Source organism: Notolepis coatsorum (assembly GCF_963971535.1).
Source record: "Notolepis coatsorum genome assembly, chromosome: 6".
Taxonomy (NCBI): domain Eukaryota; kingdom Metazoa; phylum Chordata; class Actinopteri; order Aulopiformes; family Paralepididae; genus Notolepis; species Notolepis coatsorum.
Window position 1 is genome coordinate 190,014,393 of NC_140170.1, and position 21,782 is coordinate 190,036,174.

At 45.8% G+C, this 21,782-nt stretch overlaps 1 protein-coding gene across 1 annotated transcript in view; it reads right to left on the reverse strand.

Moving 5' to 3' along the window:
• The window catches only part of LOC311229905 (protein TASOR-like), a gene marked incomplete at its 5' end in the record, with an annotated part of 180,099 nt that overhangs the window by 4,008 nt on the left and 154,309 nt on the right, over nucleotides 1-21,782 (reverse strand). Inside the window, 4 exons of the mRNA XM_084315973.1 lie at nucleotides 1,025-2,012; nucleotides 5,940-6,089; nucleotides 11,130-11,311; nucleotides 21,193-21,301. Coding sequence (XP_084172099.1) covers nucleotides 1,025-2,012; nucleotides 5,940-6,089; nucleotides 11,130-11,311; nucleotides 21,193-21,301 — 1,429 coding nt within the window. The remainder of the gene's footprint in view (nucleotides 1-1,024; nucleotides 2,013-5,939; nucleotides 6,090-11,129; nucleotides 11,312-21,192; nucleotides 21,302-21,782) is intronic.

The following is a 21,782-nucleotide window of genomic DNA, read 5'->3' on the forward strand; positions in this document are numbered from 1 at the left end:
CTTGTTTTTCAATGTGTATATAATGTAAATATCGGTAGATGACAGCATCTGAGGCTATTAGATCTCAGATGAGGAGGACAGTATTAGTGGTGTGTGCTTTCAAGTTAGACTGGGAAGCCACAGGCTAATAGAGCCATGGGCTGGGGCTCCAAGGTCGGGTCGGCAAGTTGGGAATATCAACAACTGATAGCACTGGTGGGGGGAGGTTTGGTCAGAGAGCTATGGGGAGAGTTCGACATCGATAGAAAAGGACGTTTAGTGTGTTAAAGGTGACCAGCCGTTGCCATGGTATCGTGTCACTTAGTAACGAGAAAAAGGGGGCGGGCCCCGTTGCTAGGGGAAAGACGTTATGAGATGAGAGTTCCTTCCGGGGTAAGTTAGACTAAGACACGAGGCGGAGGCGAGCAGACGCGTTGACAGAAACTTTGAAACGATCCCTCGTCCCCTCGCGGGGGGGGAGGAAGGGAATGCCACATCATCGCTAGCTTCGGCTAACAGGGAAGGGTTGTTGGCTAATGACGAGGCCTCAACCACCATTGGACTAAAAGCAGAAGAGACGGTAGAATAATGAATTTAGTTTTCCTTCAAAGACTGTTCAAGGACATTTCAGAATGGTTTACATCTTGTACGAGGCTATGTTTATGAAAATAAACATCACAATCTAAGGGAGTAGATCACGTTGCCAGTGTCGAATTCTTTATGAGACAGCCAATGTGAAATAACCGAGTATTGAAGTCAAACACAACGCAGAGGAAAGTCATGGAGGAACAGGTGACGAGATGAGATTGGCTGATTACCGAAGTATCCAACAAAGTGATGGCTTATTTTGAAGGTATGAACCTGTACTTTCATATTATGTAAAAAAAAAATTACATTTTATATTCAAAATGTAAAAAATAACATCATGGGACCAGTGGTGATAAAGAGGATTCTGTACATAAAGCTTCAAACTAGTTCTCTTTTTCAGATTCTGAAACAAAACAAACTTGAATTGAAGCTCATTTGGTTATAGAGCTGTAGTCACCTTGTCGTATTACCCTCTGCAAGAAGGCGGGGCATGCCGGGAGGTTCCGCCATCTCAGCCTCCTCATTGGCTGACCCCGGAGGCTCTTCGCCGTCATTGGCTGCTGCGGCTGTAGAGTCTGTGGTTTCCTTGGATGACGAGTCCATGTCTGGGGTTTGACTGGACATGCCGCTGTCACTGCTCACGCTCTCCCCTCTGCCCACGCCTCTCCTCCCGGCCCCCTCCTTCACTGTGCCCAGCCTCCCTCTCACCTCCTCGCTGCCCACCGCCGCTCCTCCCCCCCTCTCCTCCCTGCCCCTCCCGACTCCTCCCTCCGCCGTCCTCAGCGTGCCGAGTTTCCCTCTGACGGGAGCGGGCGGGAGGGTCTCCCCTGAGGACTGGGCTCCCTCTCCGCTGCTCTCCTCCTCCGACGCCCCCCCCCCCAGAGCAGAGTGGATGGACTCCAGCGTGGCGGCCACAGCCTTCCTGCTCGGGGTGAGCTGCTGGATCTGCCTGCCGGGACCGCTGGGGGGAGGGGGAGGAGCCACAGCCTTCCTGCCGGGGCCGCTGGGGGGAGGGGGAGGAGGGCTGGCCCGGGGCGCGTACCGCCTCTGCTCCCCCGGGTGTCTCGGCGGGGCGGTGGTGAGAGTGCGCTGGGCGACTTGAATCAGCTCCTCGGCGCCTCCCAGTGGGGCGGGGTCAGCGGGGAGGAGGGCATGCAGCGGGCTGACGGTAAACTCCGCCCCGGGGTCCAGCTGCCGCTGCTCCGCCCGCGCCTGGCGCTCCGCCCGGAACTGGGAGATGGCCGCGCGCAGCGCCTCGAAGTCGGGCTCCGAGGGGAGGGGCGGCAGGCCCTCGGTGGAGGAGGCGGAGGAGCAGGTGGGGGGAGGGGAGGGGACCAGCTGGTCTGGAGGGGGGAGGAGGTGGGGGCAGGTCTGGTGGTAGAGGGGGGGGGAGAACTCGGAGCCCAGGGCAGAGTCGTCCTGGCTGATCTGCCTGCTGCCCAGACCTGGGGGAGGGGCATGAAGACAGTTAGTGATGTCATGGGGCATGAAGACAGTTAGTGATGTCATGGAGCATGAAGACAGTTAGTGATGTCATGGAGCATGAAGACAGTTAGTGATGTCATGGGGCATGAAGACAGTTAGTGATGTCATGGAGCATGAAGACAGTTAGTGATGTCATGGAGCATGAAGACAGTTAGTGATGTCATGGAGCATGAAGACAGTTAGTGATGTCATGGAGCATGAAGACAGTTAGTGATGTCATGGAGCATGAAGACAGTTAGTGATGTCATGGGGCATGAAGACAGTTAGTGATGTCATGGAGCATGAAGACAGTTAGTGATGTCATGGGGCATGAAGACAGTTAGTGATGTCATGGAGCATGAAGACAGTTAGTGATGTCATGGGGCATGAAGACAGTTAGTGATGTCATGGGGCATGAAGACAGTTAGTGATGTCATGGAGCATGAAGACAGTTAGTGATGTCATGGAGCATGAAGACAGTTAGTGATGTCATGGGGCATGAAGACAGTTAGTGATGTCATGGAGCATGAAGACAGTTAGTGATGTCATGGAGCATGAAGACAGTTAGTGATGTCATGGACCTGGGGGAGGGGCATGAAGACAGTTAGTGATGTCATGGAGCATGAAGACAGTTAGTGATGTCATGGACCTGGGGGAGGAGCATGAAGACAGTTAGTGATGTCATGGACCTGGGGGAGGGGCATGAAGACAGTTAGTGATGTCATGGAGCATGAAGACAGTTAGTGATGTCATGGGGCATGAAGACAGTTAGTGATGTCATGGAGCATGAAGACAGTTAGTGATGTCATGGGGCATGAAGACAGTTAGTGATGTCATGGGGCATGAAGACAGTTAGTGATGTCATGGGGCATGAAGACAGTGATGTCATGGAGCATGAAGACAGTTAGTGATGTCATGGAGCATGAAGACAGTTAGTGATGTCATGGAGCATGAAGACAGTTAGTGATGTCATGGACCTGGGGGAGGGGCATGAAGACAGTTAGTGATGTCATGGGGCATGAAGACAGTTAGTGATGTCATGGACCTGGGGGAGGGGCATGAAGACAGTTAGTGATGTCATGGACCTGGGGGAGGGGCATGAAGACAGTTAGTGATGTCATGGAGACAGTGATGTCATGGAGCATGAAGACAGTTAGTGATGTCATGGAGCATGAAGACAGTTTGTGATGTCATGGAGCATGAAGACAGTTAGTGATGTCATGGAGCATGAAGACAGTTAGTGATGTCATGAGACAGTGATGTCATGGAGCATGAAGACAGTTAGTGATGTCATGGAGCATGAAGACAGTTAGTGATGTCATGGAGCATGAAGACAGTTAGCGATGTCATGGACCTGGGGGAGGGGCATGAAGACAGTTAGTGATGTCATGGACCTGGGGGAGGGGCATGAAGACGGTTAGTGATGTCATGGAGCATGAAGACAGTTAGTGATGTCATGGAGCATGAAGACAGTTAGCGATGTCATGGACCTGGGGGAGGAGCATGAAGACAGTTAGTGATGTCATGGAGCATGAAGACTGTTGTAATGTCAGCCTTATATATATATATCTAGGATTAATATGGAGGCAGTATCTATATTCCCCCACTAGAGGGAGCTATTGCTCAAGGGATATTATTTTGTGACTACAGATATATACGTGAGGTATTCTCCGTATCCGGGGCCGGCGTTCTTACCTGTATGACTAACGTGCGCAGAGTGTAAGACGCACCTGTATTGTATGGCTCCCGTTACCCACTAAACTACTCAACCAAATGGATCACAAGCGTGTTGTGTGGCTTACTTATTATTAGAGGTTACCACAAAGACAGTTAGTGATGTCATGGACTTAATCGGTCACTACAAGGTGAAAACACAACCATCCCGTCGTTCAATGATAAAATACAAGCGTTCACGAGGAAACTCAAGCGCTGGAGTAGAAATGGGCCGGATTTACATGTTTCCAGAGCTTGATGAATTTATGGAGGAAAATGAACTGAGTGTGAACACAGTGAAGATGTCTATAACTCACCTCCAAGCCCTTCTTGAAAGGTTTAAAAAGTTATTTCCCAGAGGAAATCAAGTGACCGAACCTTAAAAAACTGTGTTTCAGTCCAAGCCGCTGGCTGAGTTCTGGATATCAATTGAGGGGCAATCCGCACAGCTATCCGCCATTTGGATCTACCTACCTATGCGAAAAAACATTATCTGCACTGACTTATATAAAAAACAAGTACAGATCACGTCTGAATGAATGTGGAGGATGATCTCCGAGTCGCTGTCCCCAAAATTAAACCCAGACTGGACTTGTTGTGCTCCAAGCATATAGTGCCCATCCATCTCATTAGGTGAGTTGAACATTAGCCTTCTAAATGAAACACGCTATGTGTATTCATTTTATGGTTGTTAACACACAAGATAAGTCGGGTTAACTCGCCAGCGGTTGGGCGCCAGACCCGAGATTTCTCGGGTTTTGGTCGTTATTTCTCTTATTCGATATTTCCATTCATTATCCATCCAGGGAGCCTGACGTTATCATTGGGAATGGGTCTGAGATTGCAAAAGTCCAATAACGCCGCCTGGTGGGTTGCGGCCTGTATTGCACATCCTTTGAAACTCTCTGTATTCGGCTATGCGTCGATTAAATAGCTCCGGGCGGACTTTTCCTAGTCAGGCATGACGAGCAGTTATAACACATGGATTTATAAGAATCAAACACTCCCGATTCATGTTCTTTGGTGGATTATGTTATGGACACGATCGACATCAATACTTGGAATGGCGATCAGATAATTGGAATATTCTTTTTGGGGTACATCCTAGTCACGGTAAGGGCTATATGGTATCAATCTTGATCCGATAATTCCTTCATTGCGATCGGAGTGTATGTGTGTATATGTACTGTGTAACATATTCCGTTGGTGACAATCAAAGCATAAAAAAACGAAACATAATACCGATAATATAGATTTGATTTCGAAACAGTAGCGTATACAGACGAGAAGAGGCACGTTTTTAGTGAAATGCACGTATTGCTGCATAGCGTCATTTTCTGGGATTAGACAGGATTACTCTAAAACTATACTCATATTCACCACGGTATAAAACGGGAATGTATGGATGAAAAAAGTATTTATTTTTCACAAATTGAACGATAGATACTCGATGTCAAATGGGCAATAGTTTTATATCCATAGCTATGATATATAATATAGTTTTAGCCCTGCAAACACCGCCACGTATTCCTATACATTAAAGCGTTGGCCTTTCATACATATAATAATAATAATAATAATGACTTGGATTTATATAGCGCTCTTCATGGCACCCAGAGCGCTTCACAGAGTCCATTATTCGTTCATACACAGTCATACCGGTGGTGGTAAGCTACAATTGCAGCCAGAGCTGCCCTGAGGCATTAAAGAGTTGGGAGATTGTTTGAGCGCGAATCAGCCTTTGAGAAACCGAGATAGCCTGACATCAATCATCGGGGTAATTTAAGCTGGCTAATAGGACATTTGATCGACTTAGTTGAACCACTTACGAGGAACCCTGGTCTTTTATTAGCAAAAACAACACTCATGGGGGTCTCTCCTCGACCAGCGCAACAACAGCCTGAATCAGAAAACACTTGCTGAGTGTAGACCAGTGGAAGCAGTTTGGGGCGACCAATGACATTAGTTCGAGTCATGGCAGTTGAAGAGAGTACTATCTGCATGGAAAACAAAGTACCTAGTAGCAAAAGTGAGTTAAGTAGAGTGGAGTCGAGTCGGTACCATGCAGTGGAAAAGCACCATTACTCGCCATTCTGTTCGGTTCAACCGACATCCCACTCAAATAGTAATTGACCCATTTCTGATCGTGTTTACCCTGGTGTCGACACCCGGCTCTGGGCTATACGCTCACGCACCTTTAGGGGCCAGCGGGTCGTCTGCGGCGGCCCGCTTGTCCCGGACGTCGTGGTACCCGACCAGGCTGGAGAACTTGTGCGTGATGTCGTCGATGTTGGCGATGATGACGCCACTGCTGGAGTAGTTGGGGAACATCTCAAAGCGGCGCTCTGGAAAACACAGCGTTTATTTAATACTGGATGAATAAATACTGTACGTTTATTTAATACTGAATGAATAAATACTGTACGTTTATTTAATACTGAATGAATACATACTGTAACTGAGGGGTACAATTCCCTGACTGTATTGATAAGTATGGTATCATTAAACCACTACCGTCTTATGTACTTTAATTACTGGCCATACAGTACATGATATATATATATGATGAACACTTCCCACAATGAATCGGTTCCACACAAAGTTGTAATTAAGTATTTATTGCAGCAAAAGGTACATAATATACTTCTCTATTTTACTTTGAATGCGATTATAAGGCAAAGGAATGTGCGTAGGCAAATCAATAATGAATGTCCATTCTCTGGTTACGCAGGAGGTAATTATACAACCTGAATCTTAGGGAATTATATCTATGGTACACTAGTAATATATAGCGGGAGATACTGGAAGGGTCCCCCCGGTTGTAAGCCAGCAGGGGTAGAGGATCTGTCGGTAGTAGAGCCTGGGTCAACGATGATAAGGAGACTCCGAGTACGGGAGACGGTGCAATAAGATCTTGATCCACAGACGAATACAGCTGTTCTCCGTAGCCTGTAGATCCACAGGGAAGAAAGCTAGCCTGCCTCAGGCTCTCTGAGGCGCAGACTCGACGTGGCTCCTCACAGGGTAAATCCCACACACGTGTAGGCGTCGGCGATTCTCCGCTCCATTAATCACAGGACCAAAAGCAAATATAATCCAGCCGCAAAGGGCTATGTAGTCGTCGGGTAGATTAATCCAGTGTACATGTCCACACGGTTCTCGTCTAGGGCTCCTCGGGTGAAAGCGCCTTGAAGCAGCCCAGCCTGGATAAGCACTCTAGCTGATACGAGGAAGCGTTGGTGATGCTGGTCACTGTAGAACTTTAGCCGCACGATACACTATACACAAATAGACTATTACTGACTTAATAGAAATATGTCGCACTCGACGGTATAGCGCCAAACTCTGACAATTCAGTTATTAATTCGCACGCGGTCTCAATGCTCTATTTGGGGCCAAACAGGCCATACTTCACCGCACGTTGTATCGTGGGTGAGGCTTCAACTTATTGGGTAACTACACTTCTGTATTCACCTGCGCCATATTTATATGTACGGCGAACAATCTAGTGCCAACCTCATTTCTGTCTCGTATTCTTGGGCAAGGCCGGGCATGTACAGACATGTCTTGACGGTGGCTTTGAACCTGACTCTGGAGGCATGGCCTTGGCGCCTGTGGACCGCTGTCCAATAGGAGAATGAAATATTATGGTCTCGTGTATATGTACAAGGAATATACAAGGGATATCAAACGATATACAAATATTATGCAATATATATCAATCAATAAATATATATATTCGGTTTAATCTGATCCTTTGTAACACATACTGTACGTTTATTTAATGCTGAATGAATAAATACTGTACGTTTATTTAATGCTGAATGAATAAATAATGTATGTTTATTTAATACTGAATGAATACATACTGTACGTTTATTTAATGCTGAATGAATAAATACTGTAGATTTTGCAGATACTGCAAACTGCTGCACGATTTCCTTAAATAATTATACAGGTAATGTACAGGCAAAGTGCAGTAACTTCAAATACAATGTTGTTTTCCCTCCAGCTTTCATAACTTAACCTAGCCATTTTGAAAATGAAATTTAATACCTGAATATATTGGAATGATGATGATCCAAATAAAATGGCTAGGTGAAGTTATGAAAGCTGGAGGGAAAACAACATTGTATTTGAAGTTACTGCACTTTGCCTGTACATTACCTGTATAATTATTTAAGGAAATCGTGCAGCAGAGTGCAGTATCTGCTTTTTTGGGTTTAATTAAAATAACTACGGTTTTCTGTACTTTGTAACAGAGCGGCTTTAACCTGCCTGGTAAAAGTGCGCCTGTCCCTTTATGGCTGTCAATTACGGATGCGCTCATATGGGCTCTGATAGCGGATAGGAGGAGAGACGTGACGCGGAAGTGAGAGCTGGGAGTTTGGATGTTTGTTTCAATGAAGGAAGACGTGCAGCCGATATAAAGAACAGTGAGAAAGTGAACCGTATTAGATAATGTTGAAAACGCGCAAGTAAACCTTACCTGGCACGGGATGACCAACGTGGATTAGTCCGGACATCTACCTGATCATCTTCTTCACCCAACGCGAACTTCGGTGCGGTAGGCTACACGCTGCACTGTGTTTGTTTGCCCCTGTTCCGAGGCTGTGACGCAAGCGTCTCCGACTCCAACATTCCCCTCTCCAAGCTTCCTACAGGCGGCTACACAGAGCCTACACCTCACGGTCCTCTCCAGCCCTAACCCAAACGCCCCCAAGCCCAAACGCCCCTCTCTCCCCTCTGCACTCGCATCACACACAACACACACACACACACACATCTTTTCTTTTGAGACTTTCTATTTTGAGTCATTCATTCGCTCATTTGCGTTGCGTTCATCACAAACTATTGAGTCTGAACTATTGACAAACGCATACACATGATCAAGGACTGAACTGAATTGAGTGACCTGACTGGTTTACGGAAGTTTAATACACATGCTGGACTGAAAATGAATGTTTGTTTTATGAAATGTTTGCTTATGATTTGACTTGAATCCAATACATGGACATTTTGAATTGAGCATGACTCTTCAGTGTTTTTTGAATTTATGAAAAGGTAATTGATTGTTACATTTTAGCAAACTAACCTATGATTTAGCTTGCTCAGTAGTCTAGGCCTACTATTAATTAAATTATTAGATTATTTGTCTACCTTTATGTGGTACAGTCTTATGCCGGAGCTATAGGCCTAATTAACCAATTAAAAAGGTAATTTGATTTGCATTGGCAGGGTTTGGCCCCGTCTGGCGTAGGGTGCCCACCTGTCCCGCGGGACAGTCCCGATATTGGGACGTTTCTCCCGCGTCCCGCTACAACAAAACAATGTCCCGCAATTCAAAGATAAAAAAAAAATATATATATATTATTATTTTTTATTTTTCAAAGATTATTATTTAAAAAAAAATGTAAATGTTAATTTAATGCCTCGTTCCAATACCCTCTTATATTTAAAATAAAAAAAATCGGGCGACGTCACAAACCAATGCATTGCGCAGCCGAGCAATAGTATCCAGCTGCAGGACCACAGCACCGACAATCTCAGGACCGCGACACTTTGCGGACCCACACTCTCCAGACCCTCGCTCCCATTGGCTGATTTGGGTCACGTGACCGTCCCACACAATGGCTGAATTGGAGTGGGACGGTCACGTGACCCAAATCAGCCAATGGGAGCGAGGGTCTGGAGAGTGTCGGTCCGCAAAGTGTCGCGGGCCTGAGAGTGTCGGTGCTGTTGTCCTGCAGCTGGATGCATCTCCAGCCGAGGCTGCCGAGCAACTCACTCGAGTCTCGCCAGTCGCGCTGCCTGTCACCTGTCCGAGCGAGGCCGGGGCAGCTGTGTGTGTGACGTCAGTCACTTGAGTAGTCAGAAGAAAGACCGCCAATATTACTGATACAAGTTGTTTAGCTAGCTAAGAAAAACAAGGAAATGGAGGCAAAAAAAAGAGACTTTGCTCATATTGGGACAAGAAGTAATGGTGGCTGAGATCCGTTTCAGATGATTCCCAAAAGGTAGAATGCAGGATCTGCCACAGGAGCTTCACCATCACCCATGGAGGAGAGGGGGACGTCACGTATATAGTTGTTCAGAGGAGCGCCTCTTCAGCAAGTCTGGCCCGACTATTATTGAGAACTGAATCAGAGGGTCGGTTTGTTATAATAACAGAATACACGAGGAGTATCGCCGGGACACTGTCCAGAGGGAAGGGGGCAATAGAATCCGGAGGCTAATATCCCCAAAACCGGAGGTGAGTTTAATAAGATTAATAACAAAATGAGCTATATATAGCCTACCGTCTGCGTCGAATATGAAATAAAGGCATTTAAATAATAAATACATTTCTTTAATTTTAATTAGCAATAAAAAAAAATTAAATACTTACACACTTTAGAACACATAGACACACTTTATATTTATTGGAAAATAATTTGCACTACAAACCATACCTCAGTACACCTTACTGTAAATTGTACCTAAATTGTACCTCATCCCATGTCTGCTTTGCACTATATAGTATATTGTATATTAGTATATTGCATAGTATATTGTATGGTAACTCAGTTACTTCTATTCTGCATTGAACATTGTACATATGTACATACTGAACACTTGTGTCTACGTACGTGACTTATATTTTTAAATTTTTTACTTGCTATACTTATTTTATTTCATACTTATCTTTTGTCTAGCACAGTCTCTGGAGCGTAACAGAAAGAAGCATTTTGTATAAAAGTATTCTGTACTTCTGTATGACAACTAGTAAAGAAACTTGAAACTTGATATTATATAGTATAGACTAAAGATAATTACTTGAGGTCTCGCTCTGTGTGTGTGCGTGTACTAACCTGTTAGGAATATAACATGTCTGTGTTGGGTGTGTGTGTGTGTGTGCGTACTAACCTGTTAGGAATATAACATGTCTGTGTTGTGTGTGTGTGTGTGTGTGCGTACTAACCTGTTAGGAATATAACATGTCTGTGTTGTGTGTGTGTGTGTGTGTGCGTACTAACCTGTTAGGAATATAACATGTCTGTGTTGTGTGTGTGTGTGTGTGTGTGTGCATACTAACCTGTTAGGAATATAACGTGTGTGTGTGTGTGTGTGTGCGTGCGTACTAACCTGTTAGGAATATAGCATGTCTGCGTGTGTGTGTGTGTGTGTGTGTGTGTGTGTGTGCTTGCATGTGTATGTGTGCTAACCTGTTAGGTATATAACATGTCTGTGTGTGTGTGTGTGTGCATGTGTATGTGTGCTAACCTGTTAGGAATATAACATGTCTGTGTGTGTGTGTGTGTGTGTGTGTGTGTGTGTGTGTGTGTGTGTGTGTGTGTGTGTGTGTGTGTGTGTGTGTGCGTGTGTGCGTGCGTATGTGTGCTAACCTGTTAGGTATATAACGTGTCTGTGTTGTCGAGTGTATCTGGCCTGGAGGTCTATCAGACAGTCCAGGTCAGTTGATTGGTGGTTGCCCATGTCACACTGATGGTAGGGGAGGAACTCGACGATCAGACGCTTCTGATAGGCTGACAGCAAGTCCAATAGCGTGGCTGCATCACGTTTAAACCTGGGATGAATGAACACAAACACACATAAATTCATGTGGCCACAAACAACACATGTGCATGATTGTATTACTAGTAGTGGTACTAGTACTAATAGTAGTAGAAGTGGTATTACAGGTTATCATAGTAGTACTATCAGTAGTAGTACAGTGGAGGCTGGTCCATTCCAAAATCATTAACTATCTTCTTTGGGGGGAAAAAACAGATACCTCAACAGTGACACCTGCAGGCAAGAGGGGGGAGGACACTCTGAGCTATAGGGAAGGGTCTTCTCCATCAATTCAATGTATGTCATGTTTTTACCAGATAAATGTAGTGGAGTAAAAGTATAAAGTTCCCTAAAATGAAAATACTCACAAAATTAGCTCGAAATTGTACTTAAGTACAGTACTTGAGTAAAGATACTTAGTTACTTTCCACCACTGCTTAAATGAATAAACAAATAGAGTACAAACAGGAGGGGGGGGGGTGAGGGGGATACACAGACGGAACAGAGGAAACGTTTAAAAGATTTCTCCGAAATATTACTTTTGTAGTTTTTAAACATTAACCTGTATGTGACAACAATAAATGCAAGTCTCTACAAAACAAAAGTATGGTGGTTAATCAGACTTGAAATGTATGTAGATATAGATACTAGTACAGAGTGGGCCAAATAAAAACACCACTTGTTACACTGCCAGGCAGATAGATAGATAGATAAGAGTGTGTATTCAAGTGTTACAGCAGCCATTTGAATCAAAATACAAAAACAAATCAAATTAAAGGCTTAATTATATACAATAACTAAATAGACTAACAAATACAAAAAATAAACTATATTACATATAAAATAAAACGTGTTTTCCCCCCATGCCTATCTGTTTGACTGATGTATTGATCACTGCAAAAGCATTGACTTGGAATAAAGTTGGTTCAATGTCAAATAAATGTAGTAAAAAAATAACTGATAGTTTTGCTACAGTGTAGTGAAGCTTCATTTAACGTAGAGTAACAGGTAGCTTCAGTGTAGTGAAGCTTAATGTAATGTAGAGTAACAGGTAGCTTCAGTGTAGTGAAGCTTAATGTAATGTAGAGTAACAGGTAGCTTCAGTGTAGTGAGGCTTAATGTAATGTAGAGTAACAGGTAGCTTTGATTACATTTTTATTAAAATTTCTTTTAATGGTAAGGCTTGCTGCCTTGGTAACCTGGCCCCTTCTTTCTTGGCCTTGTGGGGGGCTTTTCGTACTCAGACCAATATCTCGTCGTGGGGGGGGGGGGAAGAACATGCCTCTGGTAAACGTGAGGTCACTGGCAAACGTAAAGTCACTGGTGGGCGAGAGGTCATCAATCGTTGGTCCTGCTGGCTGTGACCTTTTACACCTCCCCTGGCCTCTTGAACCACCACAGCCCCTCGCTCGATGGACGGCTGGACTGGATAAGTCTGCAAATCCCTCTGAACCCGGCGTATTCCGGACCAGGTCTCGATGTGGGCCACGCTCACTTTAGGGTAAAAGATTAAATCAATATTGAAGTATTCACAACTTTTCCCCCAAGTTTCTATGGTAGCCCACGTTTTGCCATAGTGGGGGTCTCCCTCTCGTGTCGCCTTGTAAATCTTCACCCAGGCGGGGACGATCCCCTGCCAGTTCTCACCCTCCAAGATGTGAGAAATACTTGCTCGCATTTCTGACCCCGTGCTTAAGAGAAAAAAATCATCAAATGGCATTCTGGTAAAAGGGTCAGAATAAGGCCTTTTTCCTTGGCCAATCCCCACTATTTCGGACCAAGTGGCGGGTGACTTAAGTTCTTCATTGGTCATCTTCCTCCCGTCTTCAGCATACAGTTGAGATCGCTGATCAATGCCGTCGTCTACTCCATCCCACCGTCCCCGATGAAGAGGCATTCGTCTCACCCAGGTCGCTCCCAAGGTCTGAGCAGGTGTCATATCCGATGTCGCTGGCGACCCTAGGTCAGGCATCACCGGTGAAGCCAGGGTCGGTGATGACATAGTTGACATGAGTGTCGCTTCTCTAGGGACGTGGGTCTCGTTTTCCAAAATAACCATCACGGAATCCATCGGACCCTCATGTAGCATTATTTCATCTTCCAAGATGGCAAATCCCGTAACGGCCATTCCTTCAGTTTCTGGGTTGCTCGCTGTTCTCTGTGTGTGTCTCTGTGTTCTGAGAGAAGAAACACAGAGAGAAGAAGAGAAGGAGAACACGGTTCTTTATACACAAATATTTTTTTATCTTGTAAGGGGATCATTTAAGAAGGGGCACCTTCTCAGTTGCAGGCCATATTCGCTGTCTTACATTATTTATTGCTCCCCCCATCTTGGGAAAGAGACCCATATGACGTAATAGATTTATAGCAACGATCACCCCTATTATCAAGATGCAGGGGAGAGCCCAACGCATAACTCCCAGAATGGCAGTTCTAGCCGTCTGTATCACAGAGGAGGCAAAATTCCATAAATCACCCACACCGTCCTTGAGCGCAGTCCCAATGTCTTCAGCTCCTCTGCCCATAATGGAACCTAGTACCACCGCAAATTGAGTGAGGGCCTTCCCTTTGCTCCATTCGTCCACATGTGGAGTTCGATCCTGTGAACAGGATCCGTTTGTCATGTTGTTAGCATGTGAAAGGGGAAAGACACCCTCTAGGTGAAACCCCCTTCCTTTCACTTTTATTGTATCTGTGTTGAGAAAGCATTTTGACTTGGTCATACAGCATACATTCAGTACGTAACTGGTCTCGGGACCATGCTGCGCATTTGGCTGCCAGAAGGTTACCCCCTGGTACTCCTATGAATAGTTTTTCAAGCAGTAAGCCTGATCCTTGCACAGGTCCTCCACGTATGACTGATTCTGCTGCAACAGTGCAACTGCAACAAGCTCCCGTCTCGCACCTGTGGGATTAGTTTCTCCACCATGTTTTCCCCTGGATCTTGACCGGGGGTTCTTACTTCTATTTCCATCATTTGGGCCATTGAAGCCCCTTCGGGGATCTCTAGTCCTTTGAGGTGTCTCAAAATGCGAGCGGCATCCGGGTCATCATAGAGAGGTGACCCATGGAAAATCTGAGCAATCCTATGATATAAGCAGCCTGGGTCTCCCCTTGAAGCATTTCTGGGGCCAGTTTTTTGAGCACTTGGGTTTTGCTTAACAATTCTTGTGCTTTGTTGCTTTCTCCATATTGGGTGCCGTCATGCAGACTCCTGCCTGTATGTGAACTCTTTCCTCTCGGTCGGTAAATGTCTCCGGGAGATTGGGCTAGTATGGAGTGAGGGCTCACTTCCGGTCGGTGTTCCTCTGTGCTGTGTCTCAGGGCTCGGATTGGGCTTATGGACGGGGCCTCGTTCAACCAGTTTCTTTCTCTCCTGGCTATTTCGGCCATGGCCCTGTCTCGTTTGTACACCTGTTCACGTAGTACGCCATAGCCAGCATGTAAATATGCATGCTTGTATGGTTCCGTTATTCCCGGGTGAGACAACACTTTCTCTGCCTCGGGTGACCGGGCTAAGGCCCGAGCCTTTCCCCATGTCACGGGATATGCTGGCATAATATTTCCTGTTTCTTCTCCTGCCAATTCTCCTTCACTTTTGTCGGAGACGTCCTCCAATCCTGAGCTCCAGGTCAAGCCTGAGGGTGACTGAAAGGCGGTGCCTTTCAGGGGGGGCCCTGGGCCTATAGGTCTCAGTTTGACCGGTTTGGCTCTCTTGTTCCGAGGCCTAGGAGGTTCGCCCCTCAGGTACCGAACTCTCTCCCTAGATCTTGACCGAGATGAGGACCTTGAGGATGCTCTGGAGCTTGACCGATCCCGGTCTTCCTCTATTTCTGAGTCCTGATCCGGATCAGTATACTCCGGTTCGCTACTTGCTGGGTCGTCCCCCGACTCCGGGGGACAGCCTAGTCGTCTAAGAATACTCCTGGCCTGGGACCTGGCAGGTTCGCCCCTTTCTGGTTCGAACTGTACTGTCGGTCTCCGGGGAGTGGATGATCTCCCTCTCTCTGTTGTTTGGGAGGAGTTCTGGGAATTGGACTTTTCCTTCCTGGGGACAGTTCCCGACCCCTTAGGGTTTGGAGGGGGAGTGAGAGGTACCGATGCAGGCTCATCGTCCTCATCTTCCTCACTCTCCCCTGCTTTATCCAAGGCCCGGGTTATTCCCTCATGGTCCTTAGGTTCTACCATGAGACAGATCTCCGTGTGCTCTGCACTCCTTATGGTTGAGATCGCGCCGATTACTGCTTCCCCCAACCATATGCCTCTTTGGCCATATCCTCGAGACCTGCCCCACATCAGGTTTATGGCTAGTCGGTAGGGCATGTCCTTGGTACCATGGCCAGCATAGATTTCTCTTTTTTGCAGTAGTTCCTTCATACGGGACACCAGTTTGTCCCAGTTCTTTTGTGAGGACTGTACTTTATTGTACCGGTATTGGCTTAGGGTCACATGGACAACTTTCTCCGCGTGAAACACATTATAATCACACTCAGTGATTACTGCCTTGCCCGGTTTCAGGGGCTCTTTGGTCCTTATTTCCATTACCTGTTTCCTCAGGTTCCGGTAGTAAGCGCCTCCTGCCGTTACCATGCTTGTTTCCCATCTACCATAGTTAGTCAATGACGGTCCAGTGAAGGTGAGAATTGACCATGGTGCGTCAGAGTTGTCGGTCCAGACTGGGTAGTTAGTGACTGTTATGTCTGGTGTTTGTATGTGAGAGTTTGTAGATGTTCCTCTCACCCCTGAGTGTTCACCACGGGGAGAGGTATAGGTTGCTCTCGCTTGTCTCACTTCCTCGTGAACACGTGGTCCTGGGCTTATGCACCGCAGGGAGTAATCTCGGCCTGGGGTTGATGTAGCCATCGGTGTGGTTGATCCCCCCAGTGTCTGGAGTTGTCCCGAGAGTAAATCCCCCCATTTCATATCCGGAGGGATCGCTAATTGAGCGGGGATCCCTCTGGCCCATGTACTTGTGAGTGGGAGCAGGCAGTGCTCGGCCTGTTTCTGCTCCTGAGTCCTGACTACGTTCCTGTGTCATCCCCTCCTGGGTGTGTCTCGCACAGGTAGACTGGAGCTCAGGGCTTTCAGGGTTAGTGAAACCCCCTGAGCCTTCTTTCTCCGTGCTTGGAGGCCGAGTGTCTGGTGTTTCCTCATACATCCTCCCGGGTCCTGACGGGGGCCACGTAATTTGGGCCCTCTGTTCTGAGTGACTCACTTCCCGCGGTGTTCCCTGAGGACCAGACCATGTCTGGTTTCTGTATGCCAGCTCGTTCATGACCTGTGTGAGGTCTCCGACCATAGTGGGCTCAATTTCCTCGAACAGATTTCCCCAGCCATTACGGTAGTGTGATGGCCATGCCTCCATTTGAGCTCTGCGCACTGTGTTTGCTTGGTATTTATCCGGGACTAGCAAGACCACTGCCATTGATGCAGCTGGTATTTCTTGGTAGGCTTCCAAGAAGCACCATATGCTCGTGTTGACATCATAGTGCCAAATCCCTGTTCCAAACAATGTCATGACTAGGCTTGTTATGCCTACTCCCTGGGCTTGTCTGAAAATATTCCTGTAATATGCCAGGAGTACTCGGGTTTGGCCTTCAAGGTCTGTTCCTGGCAGCACGTCCTGCATGGCAATTGTCAGTATCCCCTCGTAACCCTTATTTTTAAGTAGGTAGGGGACTCCTACCAGCACTGTGCCGTCCTTAAGGAGGTTATGAGGTTGTCTGGCCACTTCTCTTGCGCACCAGTCGGCGTAGCCGGGTCCTGCCATATCTTGTATGGTTTTTGCCTCCTGCATTACGTAGGCCTCGGTTGGCCGGGTTAACCACAACGTGTGGTTTCCTTTTGGTACAAAGTTGTGTAACCATATGGAGCAGACCCATAGGTGCTGTATATGCTTAGGGTTTCCTGGTTGAGATCTGGGTTTAATAGTACAAGAGATTTCATTCAATCTTGACATGCCAGGGGGCATGGTCTGATCCCCTCGCGGAGAGTTTGGTGTAGGGATTTGGGGCAGTGGGTTCCACTGTCCCTGAAGTCCCAGGCTGTCGGGCCAGTATGCGGGCGCCGTAGCTGCCGTGACCTTCCGTGTTCCAATTACTGCCTGCTGTACAGCTGGCAGCTCTGGGTATAGTGATTCGCTTGGTTCTGTGAATTCCTCACTTCCCGCAAACGTTTCAGGGGACTCTGGGTTTTCTCCCCGCTCTCCTAGGTAGTCTAGACCCAGGCCGGGTATGAAAACTCCCAATCCATCATCCGAGGGTAAATCCTCGTCCTCGGTGAGGTGGGAATGATTGTGAGACATCGTGTTAGTACTGGCTCGTTAGCCGGCGCTCCTGTAGTCTCGGGCTAGGTAGCCTGCTATTCGTTCCTGTTCGCAATGGCTAGTTAGCCTGTGGTGAGCTAGTTAGCTCTTGTCTGGCTAGGGCCAGTTCACTTCCTGTTAGCACTGGCTTGTTAGCCTGCGTTCCTGTGGGCTCCGGCTAGGTAGCCTTCAGTTAGCATTCGATTCACTTGTGGCTAATTAGCCTGCGTTCCTGTGGGCTCCGGCTAGGTAGCCTTCAGTTAGCATTCGATTCACTTGTGGCTAGTTAGCCTGCGTTCCTGTGGGCTCCGGCTAGGTAGCCTTCAGTTAGCATTCAATTCACTTGTGGCTAATTAGCCTGCGTTCCTGTGGACTAGGGCTATGTAGCCTCCTGTAGTCTCGGGCTAGGTAGCTTCCTGTTAGCACCAGTAGTAATAGTAGTAGTAGTAGTAGCAGTAGTAGCAGTAGTAGTAGCAGTAGTAGTAGCAGCAGTAGTAGTCGCAGTAGTAGCAGTAGCAGCAGCAGCAGTAGTAGTAGTAGCAGTAGTAGCAGCAGTAGTAGCAGCAGTAGTAGTAGTAGTAGTAGTAGTAGTAGCAGCAGTAGTAGTAGTAGCAGCAGCAGTGATGGGCAGTAGCTAGCTACAAGTAGCGACGCTACATAGCTTAACACTTTAAGTGCCGAAAACGTGTTTAGGCGTCTTTCCTAGCCATGCTAAAGTTGCCGAGGACGCCCTAACTCGTCTTTAATATCAATATTTAAAAAATCTGTGATCGAAATCATATTTTTCCTCCGCAGCCCTGAGACACAGTGCTGGCCTCCTCTCAAACCTCTAGCGGTTCAAGAGCGCCATCTGGTGGCCGATCGGCAGAAGCGCCAAACAGGAAGTCATGTGGATGAAGTGGTGATCGTCCATATTACTTCCGGGCACTCTCTATAGGTCCCGGGACTCGATCGACACAATACATAGCGATCCGTTGCCAATAACTCGATAAACAACATGATTTGGATGTATATACTATTATACAACTTGGAAATAGATCGCGTATTTCTACATCCCATAATAGGAATATTTCAGTTCCACGCTCATCGTCCAACGGCGCGAGGAAGATACGGTAAGATTCAGCGTTATTTTTGAACGTGTTCGATATAAACTGCTCTGATGATCATATCACCCACACTAGATGAATGATATAACGCTGCCCACGGAATTATAAACGATCCCCCGCCCATCCGGTCATCATCAGATGATACGTAGAAACTTCTAGAAGTACGTCCAATTGAAATGTTTGATCTCGCACAGATTCCTACCAAACTGTATTTCATCATCAATATAATGCATTTGGGGCTATAAATCACGTTCTGGAGAAAGCTGCAGAAAGAGATGAAAACATACTTATACTTTAGACCATATTTTACTATGAATATGTGAATGAAAAAGTTTTACACAATGAACAATACATATAGGACCTTGAATGGGCCCTAATAATGGCAATCTAGCAATAGAATTTAAAAAGTTATAGCTCTGCAAAGAAGGGGAACTTCTCCATGTTAAATAGAGCTGGCAACGGATGGTATATCATGAATTTAGCCTTAGGCAATCAAAGTGTTAACAAAAATTTTCAGTAGCGTGATGGTAGCGTCGCTACTTTTGAATCAAGTAGCGATCTCTGTAGCGCAGCTAGTTTTCGAATCAAGTAGTGCCGTAGCGTCAGCAAAACGCTACACGCTACATCCGGAGAAACAGAAAAAAAAAAAAAAAAAAAGTGTCTTCGGTCCTGAGAGTGTCGTGTTCTTCTGTCCTGCAGCTGGATGCTATTGGAGAAAACCCACTATGATTGGTTGGTTGGTTTAGAAAACATTACGGGTAGGCCAATCAGAGGCAGGATAGGGCGGGACATGCCACTCCAGCTCGGCAAACCAGGAAGTAAAAAAAATCTAAACACAGACCATGAATGAATGAACGAACAAAGTCTGCGCGAAATAGCAGAAGGATTCGATGTTTCCAGGGCTGATGGCATTGATGAAGATGATGTCAATAACAACAACATATGTGTTTATTGTGTCCGCCAAAAACGAAGCTTCTCTCAACATCCCACACGCCCAGCACTAACTTGAGAACACATATATTCAGGTAAGCTGATGAAAAGCTTTACATAAACATGAATGAATGAATGAATGAATGAATGAATGAATGAATGAATGAATGAATGAATGAATGAATGAATGAAAACTTTATTTAACAGATTGCAGAATGGGTACAATACAGTACGGCTCAATACATACAATTGTTAAGGGGATGCAGACCTGAGAAAGACGTTTGTCTTGTTTCCATCAGGGTCCCCCACATTGTCAACTGTTCCCAAACAGCACACAAGTCAGTGCACTTTTTGTCAACAGATTTAACTAACATGTTTCACTGTAGGCAGAAAATGAACAATATTATGGGGGTGGAGAAAAGAAAAAACAAACTACCATAAAACACTAAGAGGGAAAATATCACCTAGAGCAGTGGTTCTCAACCTGTGGGTCAGGACCCCCAGGGGGGGTCCCCACATGATTTTGGGGCCATGGAATGTTTTGTGAGTTACATATTTAGATACATTTGGTCGTTGAGCTGACGCTTTCATTCAAAGCAACTTACAAATTGTGTACAACAAGTCAGCAGGAGTGGTACATCTAGCAGCCAAGGATAAGTAGTATTGTTTGTCTAGCAGTGTCGAGCTTGAGTGTTATACTCTTGAGTACATACTGTACTGTAGTAGTATAGACATATTAGCATAGTTGGTGGTAGTATAGACATGGTAGCATAATAGAAAAAATGCAGTAAGACAGTTATTATTAGTTAAAATTCAGATATTGAAGAAGTGTGTTTTTGGTTGATAAAGTGGGCAGGTTTCAGCTAGGAGAGGGTATCAGGCAGCCAGAAGATGCAGAGTTTAGGGATAAATAATACATAAAGATAGAATAGAAAAGAAAGACCATTACTGCATCAAAAGTAATCAACAAATTATACTATAAAAACTGATCAAACCAAATGGTCTCTTTCTTTTCTTTTGTAGAGGCTGCACCCAGCTAAACTTGCCTTCCTGGATTTTGTACATAATACAAGTTCATGTTAAAAGGATGACACAAAAAGCCAGACCGAGGGCTTGTTTCAGTTTTATAATCAACAATCAAACTGAGCATTTATTTTGCCTGTCTATTTGTTTGGTGGAAACGTGATCATGAAGTAAAAAAAAAAAAAAAAAAAGTAGTGCCGATGTAGCTAGCTATTTTTGCCATGTTCTTGTAGTGTAGCTTGCTACATTTATCTGGGGATAGCTTCCATTGTAGTTGAGCTATATTTAATCGAGAGTAACTTGTAGTGTAGCTTGCTACATTTTCCAAGTAGCTTGCCCATCACTGAGTAGCAGTAGTAGCAGCAGTAGTAGTAGTAGTAGTAGTAGTAGTAGTAGTAGTAGTAGTAGTAGTAGTAGTAGTAGTAGTAGTAGTAGTAGCAGTAATAGCAGCAGTAGTAGTAGTAGTAGTAGTAGTAGTAGTAGTAGTAGTAGTAGTAGCAGTAGTAGTAGTATCATCAGCAATACTGGTACCTGGCTTGTTGCTTTAGTTTCATCTGGGTTTTGCAGTGGACTCTCCATCTCCAGACACAATCTGGAGAATTCTGCTGCTCCAGCACCATCAGCAAAGCAGCCAGACGTTCTGAAACAACAACAACAACAACAACATCAGCAGAGCAGCCAGACGTTATGAAACAACAAAGACATAAACGAGTGTGTGGATTGAAGGAGAATTGTCTTCAGGAGAATCGCAGAATTGACCAATAAAAATGGAATTAACTGTAAAATGTGGAATATTGCAGAATTTGCCCTAATCGGGACTGAAATTCCGTGTTCGGGAGAAGATGGGACGTTTGGTGCAAAGCAAACATGACCGGGGACGCTACAGCGTGTTACACACAACACAGCAGTGTCCGAGCGTCTGGCTGCTTCGGTGTTAACGTAGTCAAAAAAGCGAAGAAATTCCGCAATAAGCCCTAAATTCAGAGCAGAGCAGTATCCTAATGACTTTTATGCCTCGGGCGATAAGGTGTTTTGCAAATTCTGTCAACATACCATCGACTGGACCCGCAAAAACACGTGCGAAGATCACTTAGTCTCCAAAAGCCATGTCAGAAACAAGG